Genomic DNA, 27,567 nt, shown 5'->3' with positions numbered 1-27,567 from the left:
TGCAGGGCACTTGTTACCTCCTATAATCCTGTTCTTTTTGAACAACGTACACTGTAATACTGTACTCTAAAGAAAGGGCAAAATGTTTAACAGCACAAGACAACTTTTTTCTATTCCTTCCTATTTAATCATCTAAAAGAGACCAACAAAACACATCTATATTTGGGAGTTTATCTCCTAAAGTAAAGCATAGCCATTCCTTTACTTGAAAGGTGGCAGACCCCAAACCACAGCTTGCAGATCATGTCCGATCTCTAGAAGTGTGCTTTTAATAAAAGGAGGAATCTTTGAAATACAATGATTCCAAGAAATTAAGGTTTTTTTAAAAAATCCACAAGCCATGCTGGTGATGCACTAATGTAACACTACCTTCTCCTCCCTTACCACAAAACACAGATGCTACAAAATAGCTGTGTAACAATTCTTTGAAATGTTAATCCAAAAGCTACTGCAAAACCATAGTATCATTTAAAACCATATGAAAAAGCATTTATTTAAGTTTGAAACTAACACTACAAATGAACAGGTAGTGACAGTGAGGAGGAAACTAGCTGATATACAAGTCACTACAACAAAGCATAATAAAACAAAGTGTGTTTTGGTATCACCCCGTGAGCGTTTAGATTGTGGGGAGTTTTGTTTGTTGGTGTTTTATGATTGTGAAGGTTTGTTTTGTTTTTTAAAATGCAGTATTAGTCATTATCATGACTTCCAAAGCTTCTCAGAAGAGTGTACTCACATATAGCAAGATGGCACTCGCACTGTGCAGTTATTTTCCACAAATTAGACTAAAGCCATTCAAACACACAATAAACACAGTAACAACACTTCCAAGGGATTTGTTTATTTTTTGGTTTACAAACAAAGGCACCCAATATTTCTGTTTGTCTTATAAAAGCTCACAGATTTAGCATTTGTTTCCAAACATCTGTTCCTATAGCAGAGAAAAACATTTTTACAGGAAAACATGGGGCTTTTTCCTGGTCCCAAATTTAAATACCAGTAACAGTTAAGTGATCATGTTGTTTCAGACTGCTCTTCTTCCTTTTTAACCACCTGGAATACCTCCTGTATCTTACTAGTCAGTACAGTGAGTCTAGTTTACTGTATCAAAATATAGTTCCGGTATATTTTTGATCAACATCCATTTTGTGCAAACACTGGTATGAAGAACTGCAAGAGAACAGGGTTTTGATATGGAAAAACCTCCAGTAGTTTCAGATAGAATTTCACAGACTGACCACAGGAAGTGACAAAACTAACGTAATAAACGAGACACTGAATCTATCATCAATTAAACAGGATGCCTTATGAATTTGTGTAAAATACCAATAGTGCACAGAACCATAGTCTCTAAAGGAAAAAACTGGGTTTCGAAATTGGCAAATGTTTAGAGAGTATACTTATGTTTAAAGTTTTCTCTGTTAGTTATTCAAAAGAATATATTTCTAAGCAGTCCTTTGGACCAGAAATAATCAGTTCACTGGCTTCATAGTTCTCAGTATTAACAAATCAACATCAAAAGTTTCACGTATAAGAGTTATAAACAACCAAAATTCATAAGTGAACTGCTTCACAGAATCATTTTCAGAATGATATAACTGTCCTTTGCAAACTTCAGCCACATGCCAACATGGGACATAAGGGTGTCATCAGCGAATAGGCACCTCAAAAGTCTACAATGCAGGAATGCTTAAGCATACTTTCAGATCTAGTAAAATACTCAGGGGGGCAACTAGAAATGTGAATATGCCTAATGTATTTGTTAGAGTGTAACATCTGCAATCACAGAGGCCATAACTTATTTTCAGACACAGTCAGAGGTCTCTCACACAAGGTGTGGTCCTAGACCATTTATGCTTTTCATCACTAGCTTTATATACACACAGGTAATTTTAAAAAGGAATTACAGCTTCACTACTTACTACAGAATATTTAGCTTCAGCAAGGAAGCTGTCATCTTTTCAAGGAGAGACAGACACCTGCAGGAAAGGTGTTCTCTTTAAGGTAAGAGTTTCATAAGAATAGCAAAATAACTTCTTTACATAATAGGACAAAAAACCCCTACCAAGGGCAACTGTAATGTGGCTCTTGTGTTAAGTCATTATTTGCCTTTCCAAGAAGATTCAAGAACATAAATTCATCAGCTTAAACTGTTTTAATGAGCAAACACTAGGCAAGGGTGCTGGTCAGTGCATAAATTAGATGAACATTAGAGTTCTCAGATAAAACCCTGTACAATCAAAATTTAAAGGGATCTTCCTGTATTGCCTTAAACAAGGATTCAATATGTTCTTACACCTTGCTATTTCTACAAGTGTTTGCCCCACTGAAACAGTAGTATCCAGAAAACACACATTTTCCAATTTTAAACCTATTAAAAGATAGATGGAAGAATTGTTAACATACTGTCATTTTGAAGTAAGGTGCACCCCTTACTCTGCTTGCCAAGCAAAACAAGAGGTTTTATTGGGGCAGGGATGAGAAAGTGTGCTTATGCACTGGTGTTGTCCATACATCAAATTTCATAGCTCAGAGATTAAAAAAAAAGATTCAAGAAGTATTTGGTAAAATTACTCAGAATTTAAAACCAAGTATTTCTCAATGAAAGCCTATAGCTTGTCCAACTACTATTACCAGTAACATAAATAGCAACTAAGCATAATAAATTTCTTTCAATTATTATTTACCTTTTGAAGTCAGAAGTGTAACAATCAAGTGCTGGCTCTGTGTTCTCAACAAAAGTCATTAAGAAGAGAGGACAGCCAATGACTATTTTTGCCCCACTGAGGATTACATTTCTTTTTCTTTTACTCAACGATAGGATAAATTCTGCTTTCAGAGAAGCAAATTGTGCATGCTGACAAATCTACGTTGGATGCAGCCAGTTTCTAGCGCAGAACTGAATCACTAAGACCAGACTGGTTGGGATTTTGGTTTGGTTCCCCCCCCTTCTCCTTTAAAGCGAAGTAGGCACCACTGTTGCATCCCTACTTTGAAAAAGGATGTGGCAAAAAGTAATGACAAATTATAGAAGTCCTCAAGTTATTTTATCTAGGAGATCCACCATCATTTATACACTTTTGCAACTTGTAAAACCCTTTAATTTAGAATTTCAAATAAATAGGTCTACAGTAGCTAGCAACTACTATGTCAATATTTTATTACATGGAGTAAAACTTCAAAGAAAAAAAATCATGTTAAGGCAGATTTCAAACAAACACCTTCCAAATTGCACAGTTACATTGGTCAGTGGTCTAAAAGGTTTTCCCCAGGCTAATAAGTCATTTAAATGTTTGTCTAATGCCAATTCAACCTGGCACTTGACCATTTTATTTGCTCTGTTTCCAGGAAGATACACAACTAATGTTACATATACCATACCGTATATTTTGCACTCCAATTTAAGGTGAAATAATGCTTTTACAAAATGTGAGATGACTACATGTTACAGGCATTGTGCAGTTAGACCACCATATGCATAGATGTCCTAATGGTAAATTCTCTTCTTCAGTATCTCATAGTACTGGAGGCTCTGAAGTAGGAGAGGAACTTGTAACACAGACTAACCACAAAGTACCAGATATTTCTTGCCATCTGTGATCTGGCAATAAAGATGCGCCAAATCAGAATCACGAGAATTGTGTTGAAGCCATAGCGTATGTTCCTTAACCTAAAGCACAAACAAAACAAAGAATTAAAAGACAAGGTACCAGGACTTACAGTGAACAAGAACACTCTAAAAATTAACTTCTAACGTAGAATTCCAGATACATTGAGTCATATTAAGTGAATGATGGAAATAAGCTGATAAGTGAAGGACCACATGGAGAAGGATTTTCCATAGTTCACTGCTGAAAAGTGGAACACATGAAGAGTAAGGAATAGAGCCAGCCCTTGTAGCATGGGCTACTGCTAACATGTACTACTGCTTCATAACTGCTTGATAGAAAACTCTTAAAGCCAAGACCACAGAAACTGTAAGTTACCTACAGAAAGCTGCCAACAACACAAAATATATAACAACATTTAACACTATGAAGTCCCCTCATCGCTTACACGTATTTAAAACTTCATATATATATACATATATATATGTAGAAGTAACTCCAACTGCTGCTGAAAAAAAACCCAAAACCAAACAAGCTACATAATACAATTTTCCAGCCACAGAGTCCAGAGTCTTCACTGCAATTTTAAACTCTTCACAGGGTATTTTATTTCAAGATTATTAAAAAAGTGTCCTTTTAAGGCAACTATGACTTTTGGAAGTTTCCATTTTCACATGTGAGAAGACTGCCAAGACAAACAAGAGCCAGATTTTGCTTCTATTTCTTAGAGAGCAATCTCTTTGGTTCAGCAGATCATGACAAATTGCATTTTCAATGCACTTTAAGGAAATACTCACTGCCCTTACCTTGTTTTACATTTAGGCTGGGTGTTACCATAGTCAGACCTTCCTCTACAAACTACTTGTCGAAGAAAAAAAAGTCTGTACTACATATGTAAAACCTACTTTTGTATTTGTGGAAAAATTTTACTATGTTTCCTAGAGAAGTCAGGTGCCCTAGACTGTCACTTCTGGTAAATATTGAAGCAATGAACTCCTCAAGATTCTAGTTAAGCACTAGACGGTAGCAGAAGAGACTGACTTATTACTTCACAGAGAATATATGTTACTCTAAACCTCTTGCAAAATAATCCACTTACAAACAGAGCTGGGAGCAAATAGACGCTGCTCCAATACTATTTCTCATCTTAACTTGGTATGATCCTTTGTACAAAGAATGGTAACTGTATGTTAACTCCTATCCATTCTTTTGAATTACATCTAAACTTAAAAACCAACCCAGAAGGGGACTCTTCAGCTATCCCCACCTTTGTCAAAGATTGCCATCTTTCACAAGCCCTGATGAGATGCACTCACCACTGCAGAGGGAACCGGAAGATTAAGTGGCTAAGTCACTATCCATCATATTTGAGAAGCTGTGCAAGTCTGGTAAAGATATGACTGACTGGAAAAGGGGAGATAACACACTCATTTTTAAAAAGGGAAAAAAATTAAGACCCAGGGAACTACAGGCTGGGCAAGATCATGAAGCAGATCCTCCTAGGGAACTCTAAGGCACATAAAAATTAGGTAGGTGATTGTTGACAACCAACATGACTTCACTATGGGCAAATTGTGCCTGACAAGTTTGGTGCCCCTGTATGATGAGGTTACAGCACTGGTGGATAAGGGAAAAGCTACTAGTGTCATCTACTGTGACTTGTGCAAAGCATATGACACTGTACCACACACAACACCCTGATCTCTAAATTGGGTAAGTGAAAAAGATGGATCTGATGGACAGAGCACTTGGTGCATAAGGAATTGACTGGATAGTCACACTCAGACAGTTCTGGTCAACAGCTCAATGTTCAAGTGGAGGCCAGTTTCATCAGGGCTTCTTCAGTGATTGGTACTGGGACCAGCACTGTTTAGCATCTTTGTTGGAGACATGGACAGTGGGATTGAGTGCACCCTCTGCAAGTTTTCTGATGACAACACCAAGCCATGTGGTGCAGTGAACATGCTGGAAGGAAGGAATGCCATCCAGAGAGGTGGGACCATGCCAAGCACATGAAGTTTAACAAGGTCCTGTGCACAGGTTGGGGGAGTCCCAAGCACAACTACAGGCTGGGCATAGAATGGATTAAGTACAGCCTTGAGAAGGGCTTGAGAGCGGTGGTCGATGTAAAGCTCAACATAAGCCTGCAATGTGCACTTCCAGCCCATAAAGCCAACAGGAGGTGATTCTGCCTCTGCTCTCCTGAGACCCCACCTGGAGTCCTGCATCTAGTGCAAGACATACATGGAGCTATTGGAGCAAGTTCACAGGAAGGTAACAATGATCAGAGGCTCCAGCAGCCTTCCAGTACCTAAAGGGACCTACAAGAAAGCTGGAGAGGGACTGTTTACAAGGGCATGGAATGATAGGACATGGGGTAATGGGTTTAAGCTGGACGAGGGGAGATTTAGAACAGACATTAGGAAATAAATTCTTCATACTTTGAGGGTGGTGAAGCTCTGGCACAGGTTGATTTCTTGATAACCCCTCCCAGGCAATGTTCAAGGCCAGGTTGGACAGGGCAACCTGATCTTGTTGAGGGTGCATGGCAGGGGAGGGGGTGGAGGAAGCGGATAACTGGATGATCCTTAAATTCCCTTCCAGCCCAAACCATTATCTGAGCCTGTATTTGAGATTGTAACATTATCACGCCAAGCCACTCTAGAAGTGCAAATCCTTGTCTTTAGAAGAATGGCACAGGTTATGACCTAGATCACTTCTCTTTGTGCTATCAGGATAAGAGATGTAAAGAAATTGTTTTTTCTTTTTAAAGAGTGAAATAAGTGATTAATCTTGTTCTACAAAACTAAGTCTACAAGTGTTATTATGAATCAGCTAAGAACAAAAACAAGAGCAACTGTGCCTGTAAAATTCTGGACAGTAACAATGCATTCAAATTGGTGGAGTTAAGCCACAGGAAAAGGGCTAGAAGTCATGGTAGTGCACCAACGTCAAAGCTGCCTACTCTGATGTAGACAGTCCACACCTGTTTACTCACAGATTTCTAAAGTTCACATTCCAGTAAGAAACAACTATTGTTCTACTGAACCTTGTTAACTGAACAAGCCATTCTGACCTTGTGTTACTGTGTACCTTCTACCTTCAAAAGAGACTTACGCAAAATCAGAAACTTGGATTACAGCACACTATTTATCAGCACTGCAACCATAATCTCAGACTAATACTATAACTCTTAATACTGAGAGCAACTCAGGAGCAACAAATAAAAGGAAGAAGACATCTGACGACTTTAGAAAATGCTTCACACCACTGAATTAGAATAGAAGAATTCAAGGACCTAAACAGGTGCTATAAAGTTACAACATAGAAAAGCAAAAATTGACAAGGACAGGAAAACACGGAAAATATAAACCAGGGGAAACAAAAATTTATACTTACTTATTCAAGTGTTTCCTAGCTGCAGGGATACCAGACATTTCTTCATTCAGCACATATTTCTTTGTTCCTATGCAGTAATTTTCCATGTACTCTGCCCAATGTAGTTGTCGAACATCAAAATTAAATGTCTGCATGAAATAAAAGTATTCAACGTCACTTGCCTAAAAATTCTCCTGCTATATATAATAGAGAATACCAAATTATACCAGATAGTTCCAGTTTGTCTTTGATGCAATAAAGTTATCTTCTCCTTAATCATAAGAATGCTCCAGATTTAGATCCCATTTCTGACTCAACTACCAGCTTCTTCAATCATGTCTTCCAAATTTTATGCCTTATTTTTCCTCCCCAGCAGTAATATTCTTCCCTCAACTTCTAAGTGAACTGCTTCCCCACTTCATCTGTCTGTAAGGAATTCTACACTAGAAAGAACTATTCTGTTATGTTGCTTCCTTTTAAGCAACAAAATTCTACTATGCAATAGAATAAACGCTGCTCAGCGCCAAGTTCACTTGTTTAATAAATGCAGAGTTTTTAGCTGTGCTTAAAGTTGGTATCACTACATTTTAAAAAGAACCAGATGAGTATCTTTCTCAGGAGAGGAAGTTAGAGTAAATTCAACTTTCACTTTCTCAATGATGTATGGATTTCCTCACCTCAAGATTAAGCTGTTTGAATTCCAAATAAATATCGAGATTTTCCTAGCAGTTTAACTTGACCAATTAGAATAAATTTGCCAATTAGATCATTACAGAAACTTGAGACAAGTAAACAGTTTTATGAGCGGAAACAGTATTCAGCTTTAAAAGCTTAAGTCCATCCTTCCACAGTGGTCAGGAAGTAAAGCCTTGTTTTATTTGTTATGTAGCTAAAACTGTAACAGTGTGGCCACTTGGTTGCTATGCGGGCAACACCAGAGTACACCATCAGGCCACTCCAAAGACAACCATTGTTTACATGAGGATTCCTACAACGTGGTCCAGCCCTTCATCTTTGATCATACCACTGACCTAGCTCATGACACAGGCCTGGCACAACTGGAAGGATGTGTTAAGAATCTCCAATGCTAAGTTAATACTAGGATTAGCTCTACATATTACAGTAAGCAGCACTACCAGTTCATGTCCTGAGTCAGTCTTAAATCAATGAGTTCACATTACACTTTCAGCCCCCACGCCCACACCACACAACTACTTGCCTTTTTGTCTTGGGGGTTTAGCTGGTTCATTAGCATAGTCATGTTTTCCGTGTTCCAGACCCAAGAATTGCGTGTAAAATATTCTAACAACAGCAAGGCCTTATGAAGGCGTGTTATTGTTTTCATCATCCTACAGTCCAAGGCATGGGGAGGACAGGTTACAGAGGTAAAGATTAGTTCAAACAGTAACACTGTGCAGTTTTTACCCTCCAACCTCGCACCCCCCATGTTAACATAACCCATCTTGCTCTGTACCCAAAGCATGTTATATTAGATCAACAGGATGTTTCTGCATATTTTTAAAGTGGACAAGGAGTGTTCAATCTCTATAGAGACAGAAGTTACAGGACTGTCCTTTTTTTCTTAATTCTACTTCCCAGTATAAACAAGTTCCTTCCCTAAAAAAAAGATAGCAAAACGTGTTCTCTTATTTTAGGACACAGAACACTTTTCAGCATACTGGAGAATCTAGCTTTACTGACAGCTTGATTTGGTGAAATTGCACAGCGCAGAACATATGCACATAACTTTAAAGGAGTTTGTTTCCCTGATCTTCCCATGCACTGTGCAAGACCAGATCTCTGTAACAAAATTGGTTTGTTACAGCCACTAACACATCAAGACTTAAAACGACTAAACCTATGGCTTAGTCCCTTAGCCCTACTGCTTCTGCAGCAAGGGGCAGAAAAATATTTGAGGGTATGAAAATGTTTAAAAGCACAGATAGATCATCGCAGATCCTGCTAGTTAGGTGTTCTATGCTACTTCAAAATATGCAGAAATAACCTTCCATCATCTCTTATTATGCAAAGTAAGCAATTCTACAGAAAACATCACTTGGAATACATAGAATTTATGTAATAAGGATCAATTTGGGCAAGTTTCTCTTTGAACAGACTATCTGAAGTGGACTCAAATAACATGAGTCATCTGGTCTGTCTTCCACATTTATGACAAGAAAATCAGTTCAAGTATTATAGTGCTAGATAATCATTAATTTTAGTAAGTACTAACTAGGTATCTCATAACCTAATGTTATTAAAATTTCTGCTGTGGCTGCCTGAGGTATTTCCAATTTGATCCTTATAGCAGGACACAGGGATCATTTTAAGCACAGGGAGGCAGAGAAAGCAAACCAACCCAGCACTAACAGGGAATGGCTTTCTGAAAGTAAATTTTCTTCAGTGAAGTTCATAGAAGCAATAAAAAAACACCACTGTTTTTTCTCTGAAACCTGCGTTGAAGCATTCATACATGTAGAAGGGATATAGCAGATTGTCCCAGAAGCTCTTCTAAATAAAAGTATTTTACACTGCATTAGTGTCCCCTACTGTCACTAATGGGTGGCATCTCTGTATCTAGGGGAATATCAAAATTGCCTCTTTCTCTTGAAATGGAGTAACACAACTTGCGGAGACCACAGAAAAAAAGTAGAGTATCTTTAAAGCAGAAAAAGGACAAACTTTTCCTTAAACCTGACAGGAACTTATGTATACAGCAAAATTCAGACCTGTATTAAAATTTTAGACCACTGCCTAATTTTAATAGCAGACATTTATAGATGCTTTCAAACACCTATTTATAGTTTCATCAACTGGGCAAGGTGGCCACAGTGAGGGCTGAGTAGAACCAGAGTTCCTACAATTCAATAAATGGGAATATAGACTATGCATCCAAAACATATCCTGTACTAACAAAACCAAATATTAAAAAGCATAACAGTTAAGTCAACAAATTCAGAAAAGCTCTTGGAAAGCAATGCAGCTAAATGCTCAGATCTTTTGCAAAGGTCTACTTACAGTCTTATTATTTAACTTAGTTGACTTGCCCTTTTGTGACTCCACAATTTGTGGTCTCATGCTAAGCTACAGGCTAAGATGACTTGTGCTCCTGCTAGATTGTCCAAATCCAACTAGACAAGTGTAGATTTTGAGCTTCTTATTGGCCACTGATATCAGTTTTCACTCTTTCCAGTAAAGAAAAACTAAACTAAGTTTAAGGTAATGTAAAGACTAACCTCTGCTGGGAATCTTGCTGTCTCTGCTTATGGATATGGTTTTAGAGTATAAGTAAGCTGATTAAAAAAATAGCTCTTCTACCTCAGTTGCAGATTTTGTCCCCTCCCTCCAACATAAATTGTGTTTAGTGACTAACCAAAGAACCAGCTGATTCTATCAGTGGAAAATTGTTTTTTCTTTGTAGGGTTAGTGTCCTGATATATCAGACAACAATCTCTCAATTGCTAGATCAATTACAAAGTTGGAAGAATAGGGCCAGCTTTCTTGGTGACAGCTTATTAGTTTGCTCTGAATCAATACAAAACTACACTTTTTTTTTTTGAAGTATGGGGAACACCTCTCGTATTCAAAGATGGTCAACAAAATGAATGTCATTAAGTGGGCATATGTAGTGTTGGCAAACTAAGTTCTGTGAATTCAACGGCACCATAATCCTCCTGCAGATGGGAATACACACACAACTCAAAATAAAAAGAGTATGAATACACATGATGGAACTTTATCTCAACCTGAAGCTTTAAAATATACACTTCACAGGTTGTTCCAGAGATAGCCATTGGATATGTCATATCAAAGCCATCTATAATCAGTCAGTATAGTATTAAGATGTGATGCAGTGCTTGATAAGCGAAAACAGAGTCAGAGCTGCTGACCATCATAGAAGAACTGAACATTAGCAGCACTCAGCAAGTCAGTGTAACAGCACATGAGACTTTCACCTAGGTATCAAGTAGAATTTTGCCTCTACTAGGCAGTGCTTGGTGCCATTAACACAAAATCCATATAAACTTGAGAAGCATGTCACATGAACTAAAAGTTTTAAGCAATAAACTCGATTATCCATAAGTTGGGTGGGCATATTTCTGTACTAGACAGCTGAAAGCAACCTGGCTTAAGGCCATGACTGCATTTTGTCTTACACACAACCTATTCTCTCCAGGATAAAAACAGTTCTGATGCTTAAATACAGACTGATCTACAGGCCACCAATCTGCAAGTCTCCACTTCCGCATTAGAGGCAATTTCTTTTTTTTTTTTTTTTTTTTTAAGATTCCTATACAACACAAACCAAGCTTTTGGCTTTGTCTTTGTTCAGCTTTACATTAGGCTGTAAGTTTTGAAATCTAAGACACAGTACTGGAATTCTTATCTTCGCCACAACTCTGCAGTTCCTTTAAGTGAACGATGTAAAGTGCTTCCAAAAGGAAGAACATACTAAACTAGCCAATAAAAGCGTATGCTTCAATAATTTCTGCTTTGTCAGACAGTAACTATGTGAAAGGTGCTTCATGTTTTAACAAGCTTTGAACTGAGAACTGAAACAATAGACATTACATCCTTTATGCCTCCCTAAACACACCACCCACACCTTCAACTTTACAAAAAGCAGAAACAGGAAGTTAATTGCTGGAGAAATCCCCGAATTACCACTTCAAATATTTTATACTACATTCTCTTCTTCCAGAGTAACTGCAAAGATATGCTGGGTAGTATTTTAAAGGCTTTAAGATTTCAAATACAGTCAGTTGTTTTCAACTAACTCTCCTGGTTTCAGCTGAGATAGTTTTCTTCCTACTAGCTGGTATAGCATTGCTGTTTGCACTTAGTATTAAAATCATGTTGATAACAGACTAATGTTTTAACTGTTGCTAAGCAGTGTTAACATTTAAGGACTTTTCAACTTCCCAGGCCCTGCCAGTGCCAAGGCATGAGCCTTCTGCAGCAGGTGCACAAGAAGCTAGGAGGGAGCACAGCTGACTCAAATTGGACAGATATCCATACTGTATGACAACACACTCAATATATAAACTGAGGGGAGTTGGCCCCCAAGGGCTGCAGCTTGGGAACCTACCTGGGCATCAGTCACTGGGGGGTGAGAAATTGTGCTGTGCATCGCTTGTTTTGCATATTTTTATCACATTCTTCATTTTCTGTCCTAATTAAACTGGTTTTCTCTCAATCTGTTCTTTCTTCCACCCCACTATGCTGGTCAAGAGCTAATCCTGAAGCCAGGCGAAGGGCACAAGCCCCACTGTGTGGGGAGGATGGGAGTTAGCAAAGGCTGTTTGGTTGGTTTAGCTGCCTGCCAGGTTAAGCCACAACAATAACACAGTTCTGTTATACTAAGTACTATGCAAAGTAAAAGGAGAACTATGCCTTATATTAACACAATTAATGACCTTTACTATGCAACTAAATATATATGGCAAGCTACTGACAACACTTTCCTTAAACTTAGATCCTAAGGATAATGACCACTATTTATGTAACTGCACAACGTTATAACAGCCTTAAGTTTTAATATAAAATATTAAACCTTTATTATGCCAACCTTTATTGTACGTGCTCTTTCTATAAAATTTGGAAGTATTATACTCATTGTTTCTTCTATTCCTTTCCTTAGCTGTTAATACTATCAGATAATTGTTGAATTCAAAGAACTTTTAGCTACATACAAAAATGCAAAAATATTTCCATCTCACTAAAAACATTACTTCCACAATTGAGGCAAGAAGGATTTCATACTACAGAAAAATTTAAACAAGTAAGTTTCCAAGAAACTGAAGAGGAAAAAAATTAATTATTATGAACATAATCCTTTTAGGTCTGAAGTATCATACACCTGATTTATTTCTTCCACTTGTTAAAAATTTCTCATTCAGTTGTAGTACAATATCCTGTCAGTATGACAACAGTGCAGTTAAATCCATACAGTGATTTCACAGTTTCTTCCTACACTGTACACAACCAAGACCTCAGAAGCATGTTCAGACTCAGCACTGAGAGGGCAGGCTGCTGACTGTGCAAGTCAATTTAGCATGGTACTTTTCTTGTGCTGATTTCACACTTTCATTATACTGCTTAACTTTTTCTGCTAAATAGTATCAGGAAAAAAGTCACGTTTTAAGTTAAGCAAACCTTTCCCCTCAGAACAGTGTTACAGTGAGTTTAAGAATCTCCAATGATGCTTCCAAGGTATTGAAAGTTTTCTAGTACATGCTACCTGGTAATTAAAGCCATTCTGTCAACTGGATAGAATGACCACAGCAACAATAATACATCTCAATACCATGAGTCTCCAGCCCATTAGTTAAACCAGCTTTCAGAGTACTTTGAGCCAGAAGATTAGAAAAAAGTGGAGGAGTAAAGAGTAAAGATCTGTCAAATTTTTTTATTAAGTAACACATGAAGCTCATTTAACACTGCATGTCTTGCTTACATCTATATAGTTATTTGCTTCTACTCCTATTTCAGGCTCCTGTTTTTAAAGTGCTTTAAAAAAACACTAAATAATGAAAGCTATATTCCTATAAGTGGGCTGGATATCAAACTTAAAAGCTTTTCTTTTAAGTGGATGTGAGTAACCTTAGTGACTGAACAATAGCTTGTTTTAGTTAAATCTCCCATCTTTCATCCAAACCGGAAATCTTGTGCATGATAGGAAACTCACCCACTCACTGTTGCATTTAGCTAATTAGGAATACTCTACAGGCTAGAAATAACATATTTAAATGTCACCAATTGTACTAGTACTGAATGAAGTTCTAAATTCCCTCTTTTGGACATCAACTCCAGGAAAAGCAAAAATAAAACGAAACATTCCCAGTGTTATAATATAAAACTTGCTAAGTGTTCTAAATAACACGATTACTCACGGCCTTATTTTACTCCCACTGGTCAACTACTGAAAGGACTATATGTTTTTTAAAGATTGATAAGATTCTGGCAGTACTACTTCCTGACAGCAGGCTGGCATTTATAGTACAACTATTTTTACTGTGTGATAAAGTTCACACATCTGTCAGGGAATCACTATCAATTTTATTACGAAGAACTTAAAACTGTAAAAGAACCTGAAAGCTGAGAGCTTGTACATTCAATAGCTTCTTTTGATCTGAAGGGCTTACATCTTTTTAATGTGAGAAGACTACAGGCACAGCTTCCTGCCACTACTGTTGCTGTACTACACTACTGAGTAGGCTTAGAGCAAGAGAACCCGAGGCAATTAGAAGTCTTCTACAAACCACTCACATGGCTTCCTTCTACTGATCCAGCACCGAGTCTGTTACAGAACTTTTACCCTCCTTGAAAGACAGACCTAGACTACAGGACAATGAATGAATACTCACTTGCATTAATACACTGTCACCACAGTGGATATTTTATAGTCTGAAGACCAATACTTTTGAAAACACAACATACACAATGAGTTAAGACCATATGGCTTGGAAAATCTGAAACAAATTGAAGTGACATCTTATATTCTTTCTACATAATTTAGTTCAGCCTTTTTCACCGCTTAAGAAGTCAGCCAGACGCTAGGGTAAACATTATAAACTGGATGGAATGCTGAGATGATACTGTGTGATCTGGTATGTTGGTTTGTATCATCTACAGGAAAAACCCGCAGCTATTGACTCAGTCACCCATTCCATTTTCAGTTTATAATAGCAACAACAATCCTAACGCAAGCCACATCCTGGAGTTTAACGACTGCCTAGGATTCTGATCAAAGACAAGAGTGTTGAGCCAGTCATTAATCTCTCAGAAATGCCACCACTGGATTGTTATTGCTTACAGTTAGTACATCCAGACAGTGCCCATGCCATGTCTTCTTCACAAGTCTCCACCACCTTACTATCAAGGTATTTTCAGCCCTTTCCTTCTTACCATTGTTCGTGACCTGTCAATCTGAGCAAAAGATCGTGCAAAATTGCAGGCACTGTATGGCTGACTACCATCCAATAACGACATAAGAGAATGTTGGATTCAAAACTAAAGTTAGGGTGCCTTACTGAACCTTCTAACGGATTTATTGTGAAATTCAAATTAACGTAGTGTCCTGTAGGAAAAAATAAGGATCAATGTATTTTGCATGCCTGTTTTTCAAGAACAAACATAACTTGCTAGATCTTGTAATTCTGTTTACCTTGACTACTCAAACCCCCAACTATCCAACAAAAACATCCTCATTTTTGCTAGAAAGCTGAAAGTCACTTTGAATTCAAGGACCTGTTCTCAGGAAAAAAATGCTGGGTTTTAGTCACAGAGCATTCAGGGAAAGAAAAAAATTAAAAGTAAACAATATACTTCATGGTGTAAGCATAGCTTTTTTTAGAAGTCAGAGGAACAGGCAAGACAGAGCTAGTCACCATTACCTTGGGCTTCTTCCAGTAATCCTGAGGTAGATATCATACAGGAATGCTGGGGCCTTATGGCTTACAGCAATCCAGTAATGATATAAAAGGTGATTGGAAGTTAGATTAACATTGGGCCGTCTGAAGGCCTGCTCGAGAGGATTCCTCTTGAAAGTAGAAATTACATGGTACTCTGAGGAAGAGAAGTTGCGTAACAGCTTTGATGATAACCATATAAAAATGTAATGGTTTGCAAAGTACATTACAGTGTACAGTATTTACTTCAGTATGTTACTTCAGTAGCCACCCTAACTTTCCCACAATACACAGAAAATAAGTCATACACATTTAGCTCAATACCGAAGATGAAGGCATAAAAGACCTTTTAATTATATTAAAAACCACTTTAACAGAATTTTACTGTAGCTTCTCTCTTTCTGTTCCTCTTTCCTTTGAAGTTGTTGACTTCAAAATTCACAGTAATTTCAGTTTATATAGCATATAGATCACTACTTAAATAGCACTGTATCTCATGAAGAACACTATTGTAATCTCGTGTGAAGAATAATTTAAAACCAGGCTGAGGACCATCACAAGCATCTGAAGTGCATTTCAAGTGACTCAAAATTTTAGACTACTTATCCATATTTAAGCATTAAGAAAAACGCTATTAGGATCAAACTCCACAGGAAACTCCTGCTGACACCTGAAAAATCTGTACAAGACAGACATGCAGGATCAGTGTCCTAGAAAATTACTTGGAAATTCACCTCCTCTTTGTAATCATCTCTTGTAAGTTTATGCTGCAACTGTTATAGACAGTGTTTAAACCCCCTGATTCAAATTGTGATATAAATGAAGTCAGCAATCTTCCAAGTTTGGCTGAAGCAATAAGGTTTATAAACACAGATACAGAGAAGTGGGCAAGAGCAAGTAAAGAGCAGAAAGAAAGTAGTCAAGAGAAATAAAATAGATTTAAGATTTTAGCTGAATGCAAAATATATAACCTGAGTTTAAGATCTCTATTTCTAAGAAACTGAATTCTAATAGACACCTTTACTATACCAGTCAGCTTGCGTTTCTATTTATAATAAGAACGATTACAAAGCTTTTGGCATGTTGGTTACATTCTAGTCGGAGTATCTAAGGGTTGAAAATAGGCGGCCATACTCTCAAAGATTACTTTCCCTTGTACACGAATAAATAGTTGGAGCTATCTGAAGATTTTAAAAAGTCATCTCAACTAACAATTAACTTAAGCCAAATAGAATAAAGAGCTCACAGGTGAAAAATTATTATCATACTTCTCAGTTATGCAGATGTACAAGACATCTAGTTGCAAGCTGTTTATCCATAAGTATTTACTAAAGTTGGCATTAAACCCAACATCACTACTGTTCCTCTGAGCAATGCTTTTCTCTACATGCTACCTTCACTCTGAAGATTAGGTCATGGCAGCAGCAAACAGAAAACTCAGTTCTCCAACACTTTAAGTTATAACAGAATTTAAAAACACAATAAAATGAACAAGTGATAATGCTACAAAGGGAAAGAATTAACTATGGAAGATAATGAAAAAGCACAATACACTGCAAAATTGAGAGACACAGCTATTACACTATTTTCAACAATAAAAATGCCAATAGCCTACTATAATTAGGTGCTTTTATTATCTGACTGTATTTTTCTGTTAAAGCTTATAAAAAATCCAAAACACATAGCATACCAACTTCACCCCAGTGGAAAGGATTGGTGCCACCTGTTGTACAGTTATATACCATGATATTTCTTGGTCTGGGGGGAAAAAGAAAAAGAGCAAGTTAGAAGACAAACTGTCTTTTAAAAACACAGACAAGAGACATACCCAAAGTTTGCCTCTTCCTCAATAGCATTATTTACATAAAGCAGAAAGCATCAGTCCTGCATTAGGTATTCTGGTTCCTGTATTATCTTCCACTTTTCTCCTTTAACTATTGTATTTTTTTCCTACAGAAGGCGTCACTTTCATTACTGTAGATTGTATAGATTGCAAAAGAACCCAAGAAATAATTTTCAGGCATAGCTTGTACAACAGCATCAGTAAATGACGTCTTCCTCTTTGGCATAAAGAAGTTACAATTTGAGAGACTAACACTGTTAAAACCTTAGATTACTCTGTCCTGGAGAAATAGTAGAATACCAATTAGAAGTTCAAAAGAAGAGTGATTTATTAAAATACACAAGATCATTTCAAAATACTTAGCATTTTCTACTGTCACCTGACTTACCTATTAACTCCAGAATACCAGGCTGCAGCCAGTGTTGTATTGACAACAACATCTACTGGAACAAGATCTGCTACTGCATTGTTGGAAGCTCTCATTGTTCGAAGAATTCCTTTTCCTGCCTTAAAGAACAAAACAATAAAAGAGACATAAGATGCACCAATAAAACACATGGAACTTTGTTGCCTTCCAAAAGGAGGGGGAAAAAATTAAGTACATTTATTACTTACAGCAATGAAGATACCACTAGGTCCATTGAAGTTATCAATCCATCCCTATTGTCGATGGGGTAGAAGGAAAGGATTTGGTTAGTATACACTGAACCCAGCAGTTTCAAGCAAAAATTTAACAAATTTCTTCAAGTGTAAGGGGTTGAGGGGAAAAAAAGGAGATGTACAAGTACTTCATATATAAATGAAGTTATTCTGTAACAAAATCTGGTGAATGTAACAAGTTGCTATAACTCAGATTAGAGACCTACCCTAGATTCACTGACACTTCAAACTAAGAAGCTACTTTGTTTATTCTTTAGTGAATAAACTGGAGACTGTTGTCTGTATAGATAAGTTAATACTGAAAGTATTCATGTTTGCAAGTATTTTTATGCTAGAAAAATAGATATGCAGTTTTGTGATTAGATTTTTTTCATTTTTCAAACAGAAGACACACTCACTCATCTTTAATGACAGTACTCAGACACTGTATACTGATTGGACATAGGCATTGCATACATCTGAGTATGTACAAAGCCAGTTATAGGGAGAGCTTGAAAGGAATTCTGTCTTGAACTATAGAAGCTATTCCAACATCACTCTCCATACAGGAAGAGGCATATAAGCTATATATCAACACAACATACATTACATAAGCATACTGCAAAGCTTACAGGGTTTGACTAAAAGAAGTAGAGCCAAAACATCTTTACGTCCTGTAGTCCCCAGTTTTCTTAGTTATGCTTTGCAGCTACTGACAGACCAAAGCATCTTGAAGGGGGTGAAACAGATGAAGATACACAGAATCATGAAGTAAAAAGCTAACCATTAGTTTCATGTGTGAAATAATTATCTCCCATTATGACAGAAATTTATTGGTCTATGACTAAAAGTAATTTATCCTTCAATTTCCCAAGTAAGAATAATGTATCTGTCAGCTTGTGTATCAGAACTGCTATCCAAAAGCAATGAAGCCACAAGATTTTCCTCTAATGTCACTAGATAAACAGGCTGCCAGCATGTACTGCAGCTTACAGGCAAGATGGTCGGGTGAAAACTCAACAACTTACAGGAAAAGGCTCCTTCCAGCTAGCACCAACAATTGATGGCCTTATAATGGCTATGTTTAGTTTTGCACCTTCTTGTTGTACTATGTATTCAGCTAAGGCTTTTGTATATGTGTAAGTATTAGGTCTGTCGCCAATTAGTTTTGGAGTAATATCATTCACTAGGTCATCATCCATCCACCTAAAGAAACAAATTAAGAGACAAGTGTGAATTACTGCATGCTGTTTCTGCAGGGGGGTAAAGACAATACATAAAAAAGATAACCAGACAAATCAAAAAAATACTTCTGAAAGTAAAATTAAAATCTAAACTCTTCTTCAAAACATCACCAGAGGAAAAAATAAAATGAAAATCAAAAACCCACCAAAGCATTAGTATTCCTCTAGAAGCTGCATCACTCCAGAGAAACAAAAATTGCAGAAAGAAATTTAGGCAATAAAAACCTCAGCTCTATATTTCATGTTTCTATAACAGCCCCAGTATCTAAACTAGTACACTTTAAGTCTCAGCTGCATTTTCAGAATTTAACATCAACTCTCATTGAAGTTTTCATGTCACATTCCTCTCTCTATTTTAACAGATGAAAATTGTAAGACATTTCCATACACATCTGTGAATCAAACAGTAAGTGTCTACTGACTGCTTACATGTGCTTTAGAACCACACAGCCTCCTAAAATACCACTAATCAACATGTAGAATTCAGGGGGTTTTTTGCTTATTTCATCTGAAGGTAAATCCCAGAGGCCAGAAAAAAGGAAAAAAGGTCCAGTTTAATAGAGCCTATTACACACATTGATTATATGCTACTATTAAAATTAATGCAGCAACTGAACATACAGAACCCTTCTGAAAAGGGAAATTAAGGAAGATCATTATATTTGATATCCTACAGCAGCAGTACAGTTAGGATAGTTTAAAGACACTACTACCAGTTTAGAGAAGACTGTTCATACTAAATTCATGCTCAATTTTGTTTCAGACTAAGCCATAAAAGCTAAACATTTGAGATTTTTTTTCTGCTGTTCTTGGTATTAAAAATCCTTCATCAGAATATGTGCCCAGATCCAAAAGTTTTGAAATGATTTCATACATGTACTTTCTACAGTATGTCACATGAGCTTCATAATACCAAAGTTGTTAAAGTCACCATGACTTCTTTCCCCTCCTTCAAAGAAAATGGGATACAGACTAAAATGAAAATAAGTTTCTCAGTAAAAGAGAGGAGGGTTGTGTGCAGCATCCACTGAAAGAAGCATGCTGCTATTGACTTTTTTTCCCCAAGTAATTCATGTATTATATATCAACTATAGAAAAACTAGTATATTCCTTTACAATAACTCTAACTGTATCAACCAAGTTCTCAAACATAAAGTGCAGGCATAGCAAGTTAGTCTTTGGTACACTGCTCCTCAGTTAGCATTAAAGTGATGCTACTAGAAAAGAATCACAGCTGCACTGCTAGCATCACCTCCACCTATGTGGTGTTAAGCAATCCCACATGGCTGAAACAAACTGGGTCACCATGTTTCTCCCCTTAATTTAGCCAAGTCTTGAAATTTCACCTTGTTTCACAGTTCATATTTAAAATTCTAATAACCTTCAGGCACAGGACACAAACACAACACAAATGTGTCTCTAACTATTGCTACTTTGGTGTTCTCCAAAACAGAGCTTAGATTTTGGCTCAGCCACCCAACTTCTTAGCCACATCAATGGAATTTAACCAATGTTGTTTATTGTTATTCACCAATGTTCTGTTACACACAAGAAATTACATGCATCACACTGCCTTCATATGACTTGTGGTGAAGAGGGGTAGACAAGACCTGAAAGGGACACAAATCTCTCTCAGCTGTTGGCTAGAGATCACTCTCATTAAAGTTTACATGGGCCTTCCCTCACTGCCATGAATTCTAAAATATATGCAGCTGTCCAAGCCCAAACCAAGCAGTTTATTTATCCTGCTTATGAAGAGATAAACAAAACTACAACTACTCCAGAATCTCATTTGAAAGGGTACTGAAGTTAACATTATAAAACAAGCCTAGCTCAATGTGCAGGCTAGGTAGTAACTAATTTGTCCTTAATATTACTATAGATGAAGAGCACTAACAAGTTAAAGAAGAGATTTTACTGTATGTTTAGTTTCATACTCATCTTACAAAGGGTCATATTTTGTATGACAGGGAAGAAAGGAGAATCTGAGTCACAAATGAGATTTATTACATTACACTTATTCCATATTTGCTACCTGTTTCAGGTCAGATTTGACAGCTGCTAAATAAGACATCAGGACATATAGAATACACAGAATATATGTGATGAGTCATTTCACCCCCTGCCCTCGTAATGCCCAGTTCAACATTAAAAACAAGCTACAGAAGCAGATTTAAATATTTGGACTCTCTGAATATTTAACAGATCTACTCTCATAGTTAAGTTTTGGAGCAGCTAGTTAATATTACTTCAGCATTAATTGCTCAATGGCCAGAAGGAAGACTGTGACAAGCAGTGTTCCTCAAGAGTCCATAACAGGGCCAGCACTGTTTGGTATCTTTATTAATGATACTGACAGTGGGATTGAGTGTACTCTCAGCAAGTTTGCTGATGACACTCAGCTGGGTGGTGAGGTTAATGTGCCAGAGATACAGGATGCCATCAGAGGGACCTGGACAGGCTGGAGAAGTGGGCCCAGGTGAACCTTGTGAGGTTCAAAGCCAAACGCAGGATCCTGCACCTGGGTCAGGACAATCCCTGTTATCCATAGAGGTTAGGCGATGATGTGCTGGAAAGCAGCTCTGAGGAAAAGGACTTTGGAGTACTTGTGGATGAGAAGCTGGACATGAGCCACCATCTGCAGCTCAGGCGGCCAACTGCATCCTGGGCTGTGTCAAAAGAAGTGTGCCCAGCAGATCGGGAGAGGTGGTTCTGCCCCTCTACTCTGCTCTGGTGAGACCTCACCTGGAGTACTGTGTTCAGCTTTGGAGCCCTCAACACAAGAGGGACATGGACCTGTTGGGCATGTCCAGAGGAGGGCCACAAAAACACTCAAAGGGCTGGAGCACCTCTCCTATGAGGAAAGGCTGAGAAAGCTGGGCATGTTAAGGTTGAAGAAGAGAAGGCTCTGGGGAAGATTTTACAGCAGCCTTCCAATACCTGAAAAGCGCCTATAGGAAAGCTAGGAAGAACTTTCACAAGGGCATGCAGTACTAGGATGAAGGGTAATGATTCTAAACTCAAAAGGGGGAGATTTAGGTTGGATATTAGGACAAGGTTCTTCACTATGAGGATGGTAGACCACTGGAACTGCAGCCTGATCTAGTGAAGATGTTCCTGCTTACTGCAGGGGGAGTGGACTAGATGACCTTTAAAGGTCCCTTCCAACACATTCTATAATTCTATCTCAGAATGATCTTGCTGTGGCATTTAGATGATGGTAGTGGAGGCTGCTGTTAAAGGGAGCTGCCTTGTTTTTATCCCTTTCCCTCACAATGCTGGTGCAAGCACACTTCTAACAGCACAGCATTTTTATTTTCAATAGCTCTTGATTCAGCAAGAATAGATATGAGACTACTCCACACCTTATTCAGCTGAAAGCAACCACCCCCTTCACAGAAGGAAATACCAGCCTCGCCAAGAAACTTACAGGACAACATAAGTTAATTACTTCATCTTTCAGATTCCTAACCATTTTTTGGTACTTCATTACTAGAGAGCAAGTGGTTACAGATTACTGAAGTAACTTCCTAAAACATAGCACATACTCAAGGGAATCCATCAATTTCCTGGGATCAACAGGAGGTGGATACACTACTTCCTCAATCTGTTTTCTATTGCAATATGCATAGGCAGTTGAAACGTGCATGAACACTTCCAGATTCTTCATTCTCTGTGCCAAGAGGAGGAGCTGTTGTGTGGCAGTCACATTTAGCTGAACAGCATATCTGTTGATTAAACAGAAATTTGATTACCAGAATGCAAAACAGAAACAAAAAGTACTTAGCCAATTCATTCCTAAATGCCTCAGTAATGGATATATGAAGTATTCTTAAACAGTCTTCATCTAGACCATCTCTCAACATTCAGGATAATTTTCCTAAGCTTCATCCTCATGCTGCATTACTGGAGTAGGAAAGTCATCATCTCTTACCTTCTCAAGCTAAATACCAATCCTACATTTTAGTACATGAAGGAAATAATGCAACACAACATCTAGCTGCCACATGATGTGTCAGTTTTAACAGCATCTCTGAAATTCCTTGTTCAAGTTGAGTTAGGTCAACAACTCAGGAGGAAGGGTCAGAGTGCTAGTAAGTTGGAGTCCGGCAAAAGAACCACACTTTCATCTTCCAACTTCACTGCTTCTCATTAAAAGAGTGCTTACAGATACTGTAGAACAAGTAGTTGATGTCTACAGTTCCCACCAAAAACCAGTTTCTTTACCAACTGTGATTATTTTTATACAACTCAGTTATTCTCTACAGCTTATAAAACCTAATACATCCAGTAGCTTTCTTGTACACAGTGACCTAATCAATTAGGTTTCAAGAATACAGCTGAATAAAGTTTTAGCAAAGTCTTTGCAATAAATGTTATATTAACACAAAAAAAGACTTTACTCTGACCACTGTCCCCAAACAAGTATTTGTAATTTAAGATTAGTTATTCCTATTAAGTATCTGATGAAAGCTGCTCCAGATGGTCTTCAAATTTGTAAGGTTCCTCCAACCCCTTCAGCACATCTAAAGAGTTAAGACCAGAGCACTTAAATGCTTGCATTTTCTACTCTGCTAAGCAACATGCTGGGCCCACCAAGGAAGTGGAAACTGCCAGAGGCCTTTTTGTACCAAGAGCCCATTCTACAAGTCTTTCAAATTGTTTTGAAGTCCCTCTGGGCTTCTGTCAGGTTGGCAGTTCTTTAACATTTCAAGCCCATTGAACAGTGATAATCATGGGCTACCTTATGACAGTTCAGCATGCAGTATATCATTCTTAAAGAATTAGTGCCAACCTGTAACAACTTCAAGAAAATAGGAGTTAACAAGTGTTTTCTCAAAGTTGTTTTACTCCTCCTGCCCTTCTGTTGCTCCTTCCTCCTCAGAGGGACAGCTTGTCACAGTCTGCTCCAGTGTGGGGTCCCTCCCACAGGAGACAATCCTGCATGAGTTTCTCCCGTGTAAGTCCTTCCCACAGGCTACAATTCTTCATGAACTGCTCCCCAGTGTGAGTCCCAAGATGTGCCAACAAACCTGCTCTAGCATGAGCTCCTTTCTCCATGGATCCACATGTCCTGCAGGAGTCCACCCGTGCTTAGGCTCTCCCATGGGGTCACAGCCTCCTTCAGACAGCTGCCTGCTCTGGCACAGGGTTCTCCAAGGACTGCTGGTGGATATCTGTTCCACCATGGACCTCCATGGGCTGCAGGGGAACATCCTGCTTCACCCTGGTCTTCACCACATGCTGCAGGGGAATATCTGCTCTAGCACCCTGAGCTCTTCCTCCCTCTTCTTCACCAACCTGGCTGTCTGCAGAGTTGTCTCATCTTTGCCCCCCTCTCTGGCTGAAATTGCTTCTGGTAGTTACCCCCTGCCCTGTCTTAGTTATGTTACCACAGAGTCACTACCACACAAACCCCAAACGTTGGCCAAGCACACAAAGAGAGAGTACCATTAGTTTGCTAGACCAGAGTACACAGAATTTTAGACTTACCTCAGTGCTTCATTGAATCTGACTGTAGCAGCACAATGAAATATAATATTAATGCATTCTATAAGTTTTTCCTTGTTTGGTTCACTTAGGTCCAGTTCAGGCTGTGTAAGTTCACTTGTAATTACTATAATTTTCTCTCTGAAGTCTGGCTGCTCATCCCTCAATCTGTCAAAGAGCTGTCAAAAAAAAAAAAAGACGACTAAAAGTTCAAACTAATAGCTAGTGAAGATGAGACATACATGTTTCAATTAAGTGAAGAAAAAAAACTCACATTTTCTATCTTATACAGAGCTCCTTCTCAAGATCATCAGTAAGTTAGAAGATTGTTAGGTATATCACAACATGTTACTGTCTTTCCATCAACATATTCAGTGACTGAATTGCACACACTTCATCCCAATTCCAGTGTACTGCATTTATTGAAGGCACTAAGACTTTGGTTTGCACTTTTAACTATTCACCCCTATCCCTAAAAACAGATATCTATCAATATAGACTCAAAGACATTTTAAGTGGCAGTCCAAATACTCTCATTTCTTTCAAGTCAAGGAAAGGGAAAGTAGTCTGCTCACTTCCCAAGCTTGGTAACAACTACTCAAATTCTTGTAGACTAGCACATGTCATGCTGGTTTAAGGTTTGAAAAGCTTTCATCAAGCTTTACAAAATTTCCAGTGATTTAAGAAATTCTCTCCTGTAATAATATCAGTTTTGAGGAACTTCCAAATACACTTCTAATCTAGTCTGCCACACCACAAGTATCTTGTCCTATCTACATCTCTGCATACAAGTACAACACCATCCCTTTATGCTCTCGACTCTCTGAACTAACATTTAGTCCCTTACCAGGACTTGTTGTGAACCTATTCCAGCATAGGTACTCACTAAAACCCAGAAAACACATCAGATTATACTAACTCCTGCTGAGATAAGACTATAAACAGAAGATCTGGACTAAAATCTAAAACACTTTTAAAACACAGGAGTTTCGCAAAAGCTACACTGAGGCTTTAGTCTTACTGAAATCTGTCAGCCCAAACTACTGGTACTGTCCCCCCTGCATGAATATATGAATATTTCCCACTTTTTATCTGTGTGACAGGAAAAATTTCTCAATCCTTTTTTTTGTATACACTTTCTTATCTCTGATCTTACACTTGAGATCTGTTCCTTGTTTCAGGGAGTGACAAACCCAGGGTTTTAGGTAGACAGCACCTGCAACTGTATTTTTTTAAAGACAGAACCCCAGTGTAACTCGTTTCACTGCATTCTATGACATTGTCTAGGACTGCAAGCAGATGCTTTTGAGCAATGAGCTAGAGTTCTAACGCTGTTACAGAAAATAATTTACCAGGGACACAATCGGCCTCATGTCTGCTCTAATTTTAACTAGTCAAACTTACAGAAATTCATTGCCTTACTTGAAATAATTTACTCCTTCAAGTCTTAATGCATTCATACTTTCTTACTGAATCCCTTTAACCATCTTCAAGCATGCGCTTTGTAGAGACTACATTGTGCCTCAACACATTTCCTAAGCCTGAAAATTTAATCTGTCTACACTCATGTCCCAGTAAGATAAAGAACTGAGCAGAAATAGAGAGTCTGCTTTAGCAAAATTCATGCTAGGAATCTCTGCCCTTCCTGTTCATCCTTCTCCTAAAAAGGATGCTCCATATTAGACACATGGGAAACACTGATGGATGGTTCTGCATGCAGTAAGAATGCTCAGCCTAGCTCATCAGAACATTAAGGTAATGAGTCTTCTCAGGAATAAAGTATCCCACCCAGCATGCACAGAAAATAGCCATTTTTGATACTTCCACAACACAGAATTTCAGTGATAGTAATCTGTATAACTGTTATATGTAACTAACAGAAATCCATAATGGAATCCATCAAGACAAGCATTCTGGTGTGTTCACAAGCATAAGCTATTTAAACAACCTGTTAGACCACATTTTCGCTTCTTGGTACATCCAATAGGGCATTCAAGAACAAGGAAGTACTAAACCTCATCTTACCAAAAAAGTAAGGCAAAAGAAGTTAAAAAACCAAACCAAGTTAACTTGGGTGTTTTACTTCTGCTGAACTTCCTCCTCCTGAATTCAATATAGGATAATTTTACACTACTGGTTTTGCTAGACTAACAGCTCAAAAATGAGCCATAGCAGCTCAAACAGGTCTTGGATTCCATAGTTCTGTTAGAATGAAAGACAATTAACAATGTTTTGCTGTATACAAACCAAAGCTGTTCTCAAAAACAAATGGGAACACTATAAAGGCAGACAAAAAATGTACTTTGTGACCATATGACACATACCTTACAGCTAGTAATTTCTTCTATTCGTGCCTCAGGTGTCTGCCCTGCTTTGTGTCTTACCAATACATACACCGCTTTCACTTTAGGACAAGATCTGAGCAGCTTTTCCAGAAGTACTTTTCCCATGAAGCCTGTAGCTCCTGTCAGGAGGACATTCTTTCCTTCATAGTATTCAGGGATGGAAACCATTATGACCTTAAAAAAGTTAAAGACAAAAGTATATTTAATAATTTCCAGGAGTTCAGACTTGCAGAAAAACAATAAATGGCACAGATGCCATTCAACCTTAAACCTGAAAGAAATGTCTACAATTTTTGTTTTTTTTTTTTAACCAGTACTTAAATGTGTCTTTTTTTTCCCCCACCACATTCCAAGAATCCCACAGGATCACTATGGTCATCCCCCATCGGGTATACTGCTTGCTAACAATGTCTTACAGAATTAGACACGCAATCAGTTCAATAAAAATAGTCTACATTTGAGCTATTTTATCTCTGTGTTCATGTTCACTCTAAGTGGCTGTTCCATGTAAATTAGAAGGTCATATCATTAAAATATAACCACAAGTAGATACTTCAAATATATTGACAGAAGACAGGGACTCAGACAACTGCCAATTGCTGGGCC

General features: G+C 37.9%; 1 protein-coding gene across 1 annotated transcript; it reads right to left on the bottom strand.

Moving 5' to 3' along the window:
• Positions 1–3,510: 3,510 nt before the first annotated feature.
• FAR1 (fatty acyl-CoA reductase 1) lies at positions 3,511–27,129 on the bottom strand (the record flags this gene model as incomplete). Its single annotated transcript, XM_084263975.1, has 11 exons — positions 3,511–3,673; positions 7,011–7,138; positions 8,209–8,338; positions 15,386–15,557; positions 17,091–17,158; positions 17,632–17,750; positions 17,859–17,903; positions 18,911–19,088; positions 22,675–22,854; positions 24,620–24,795; positions 26,941–27,129. 11 exons carry the CDS (start codon positions 27,127–27,129, stop codon positions 3,511–3,513), a joined length of 1,548 nt encoding a protein of 515 aa, XP_084120101.1.
• Positions 27,130–27,567: the final 438 nt, after the last annotated feature.

Source organism: Gallinula chloropus, assembly GCF_964237585.1.
Source record: "Gallinula chloropus genome assembly, chromosome: 4".
NCBI lineage: Eukaryota > Metazoa > Chordata > Aves > Gruiformes > Rallidae > Gallinula > Gallinula chloropus.
The sequence above is the reverse complement of the archived record's forward strand: the minus strand, read 5'-3'. Positions and strand labels throughout refer to the sequence as shown.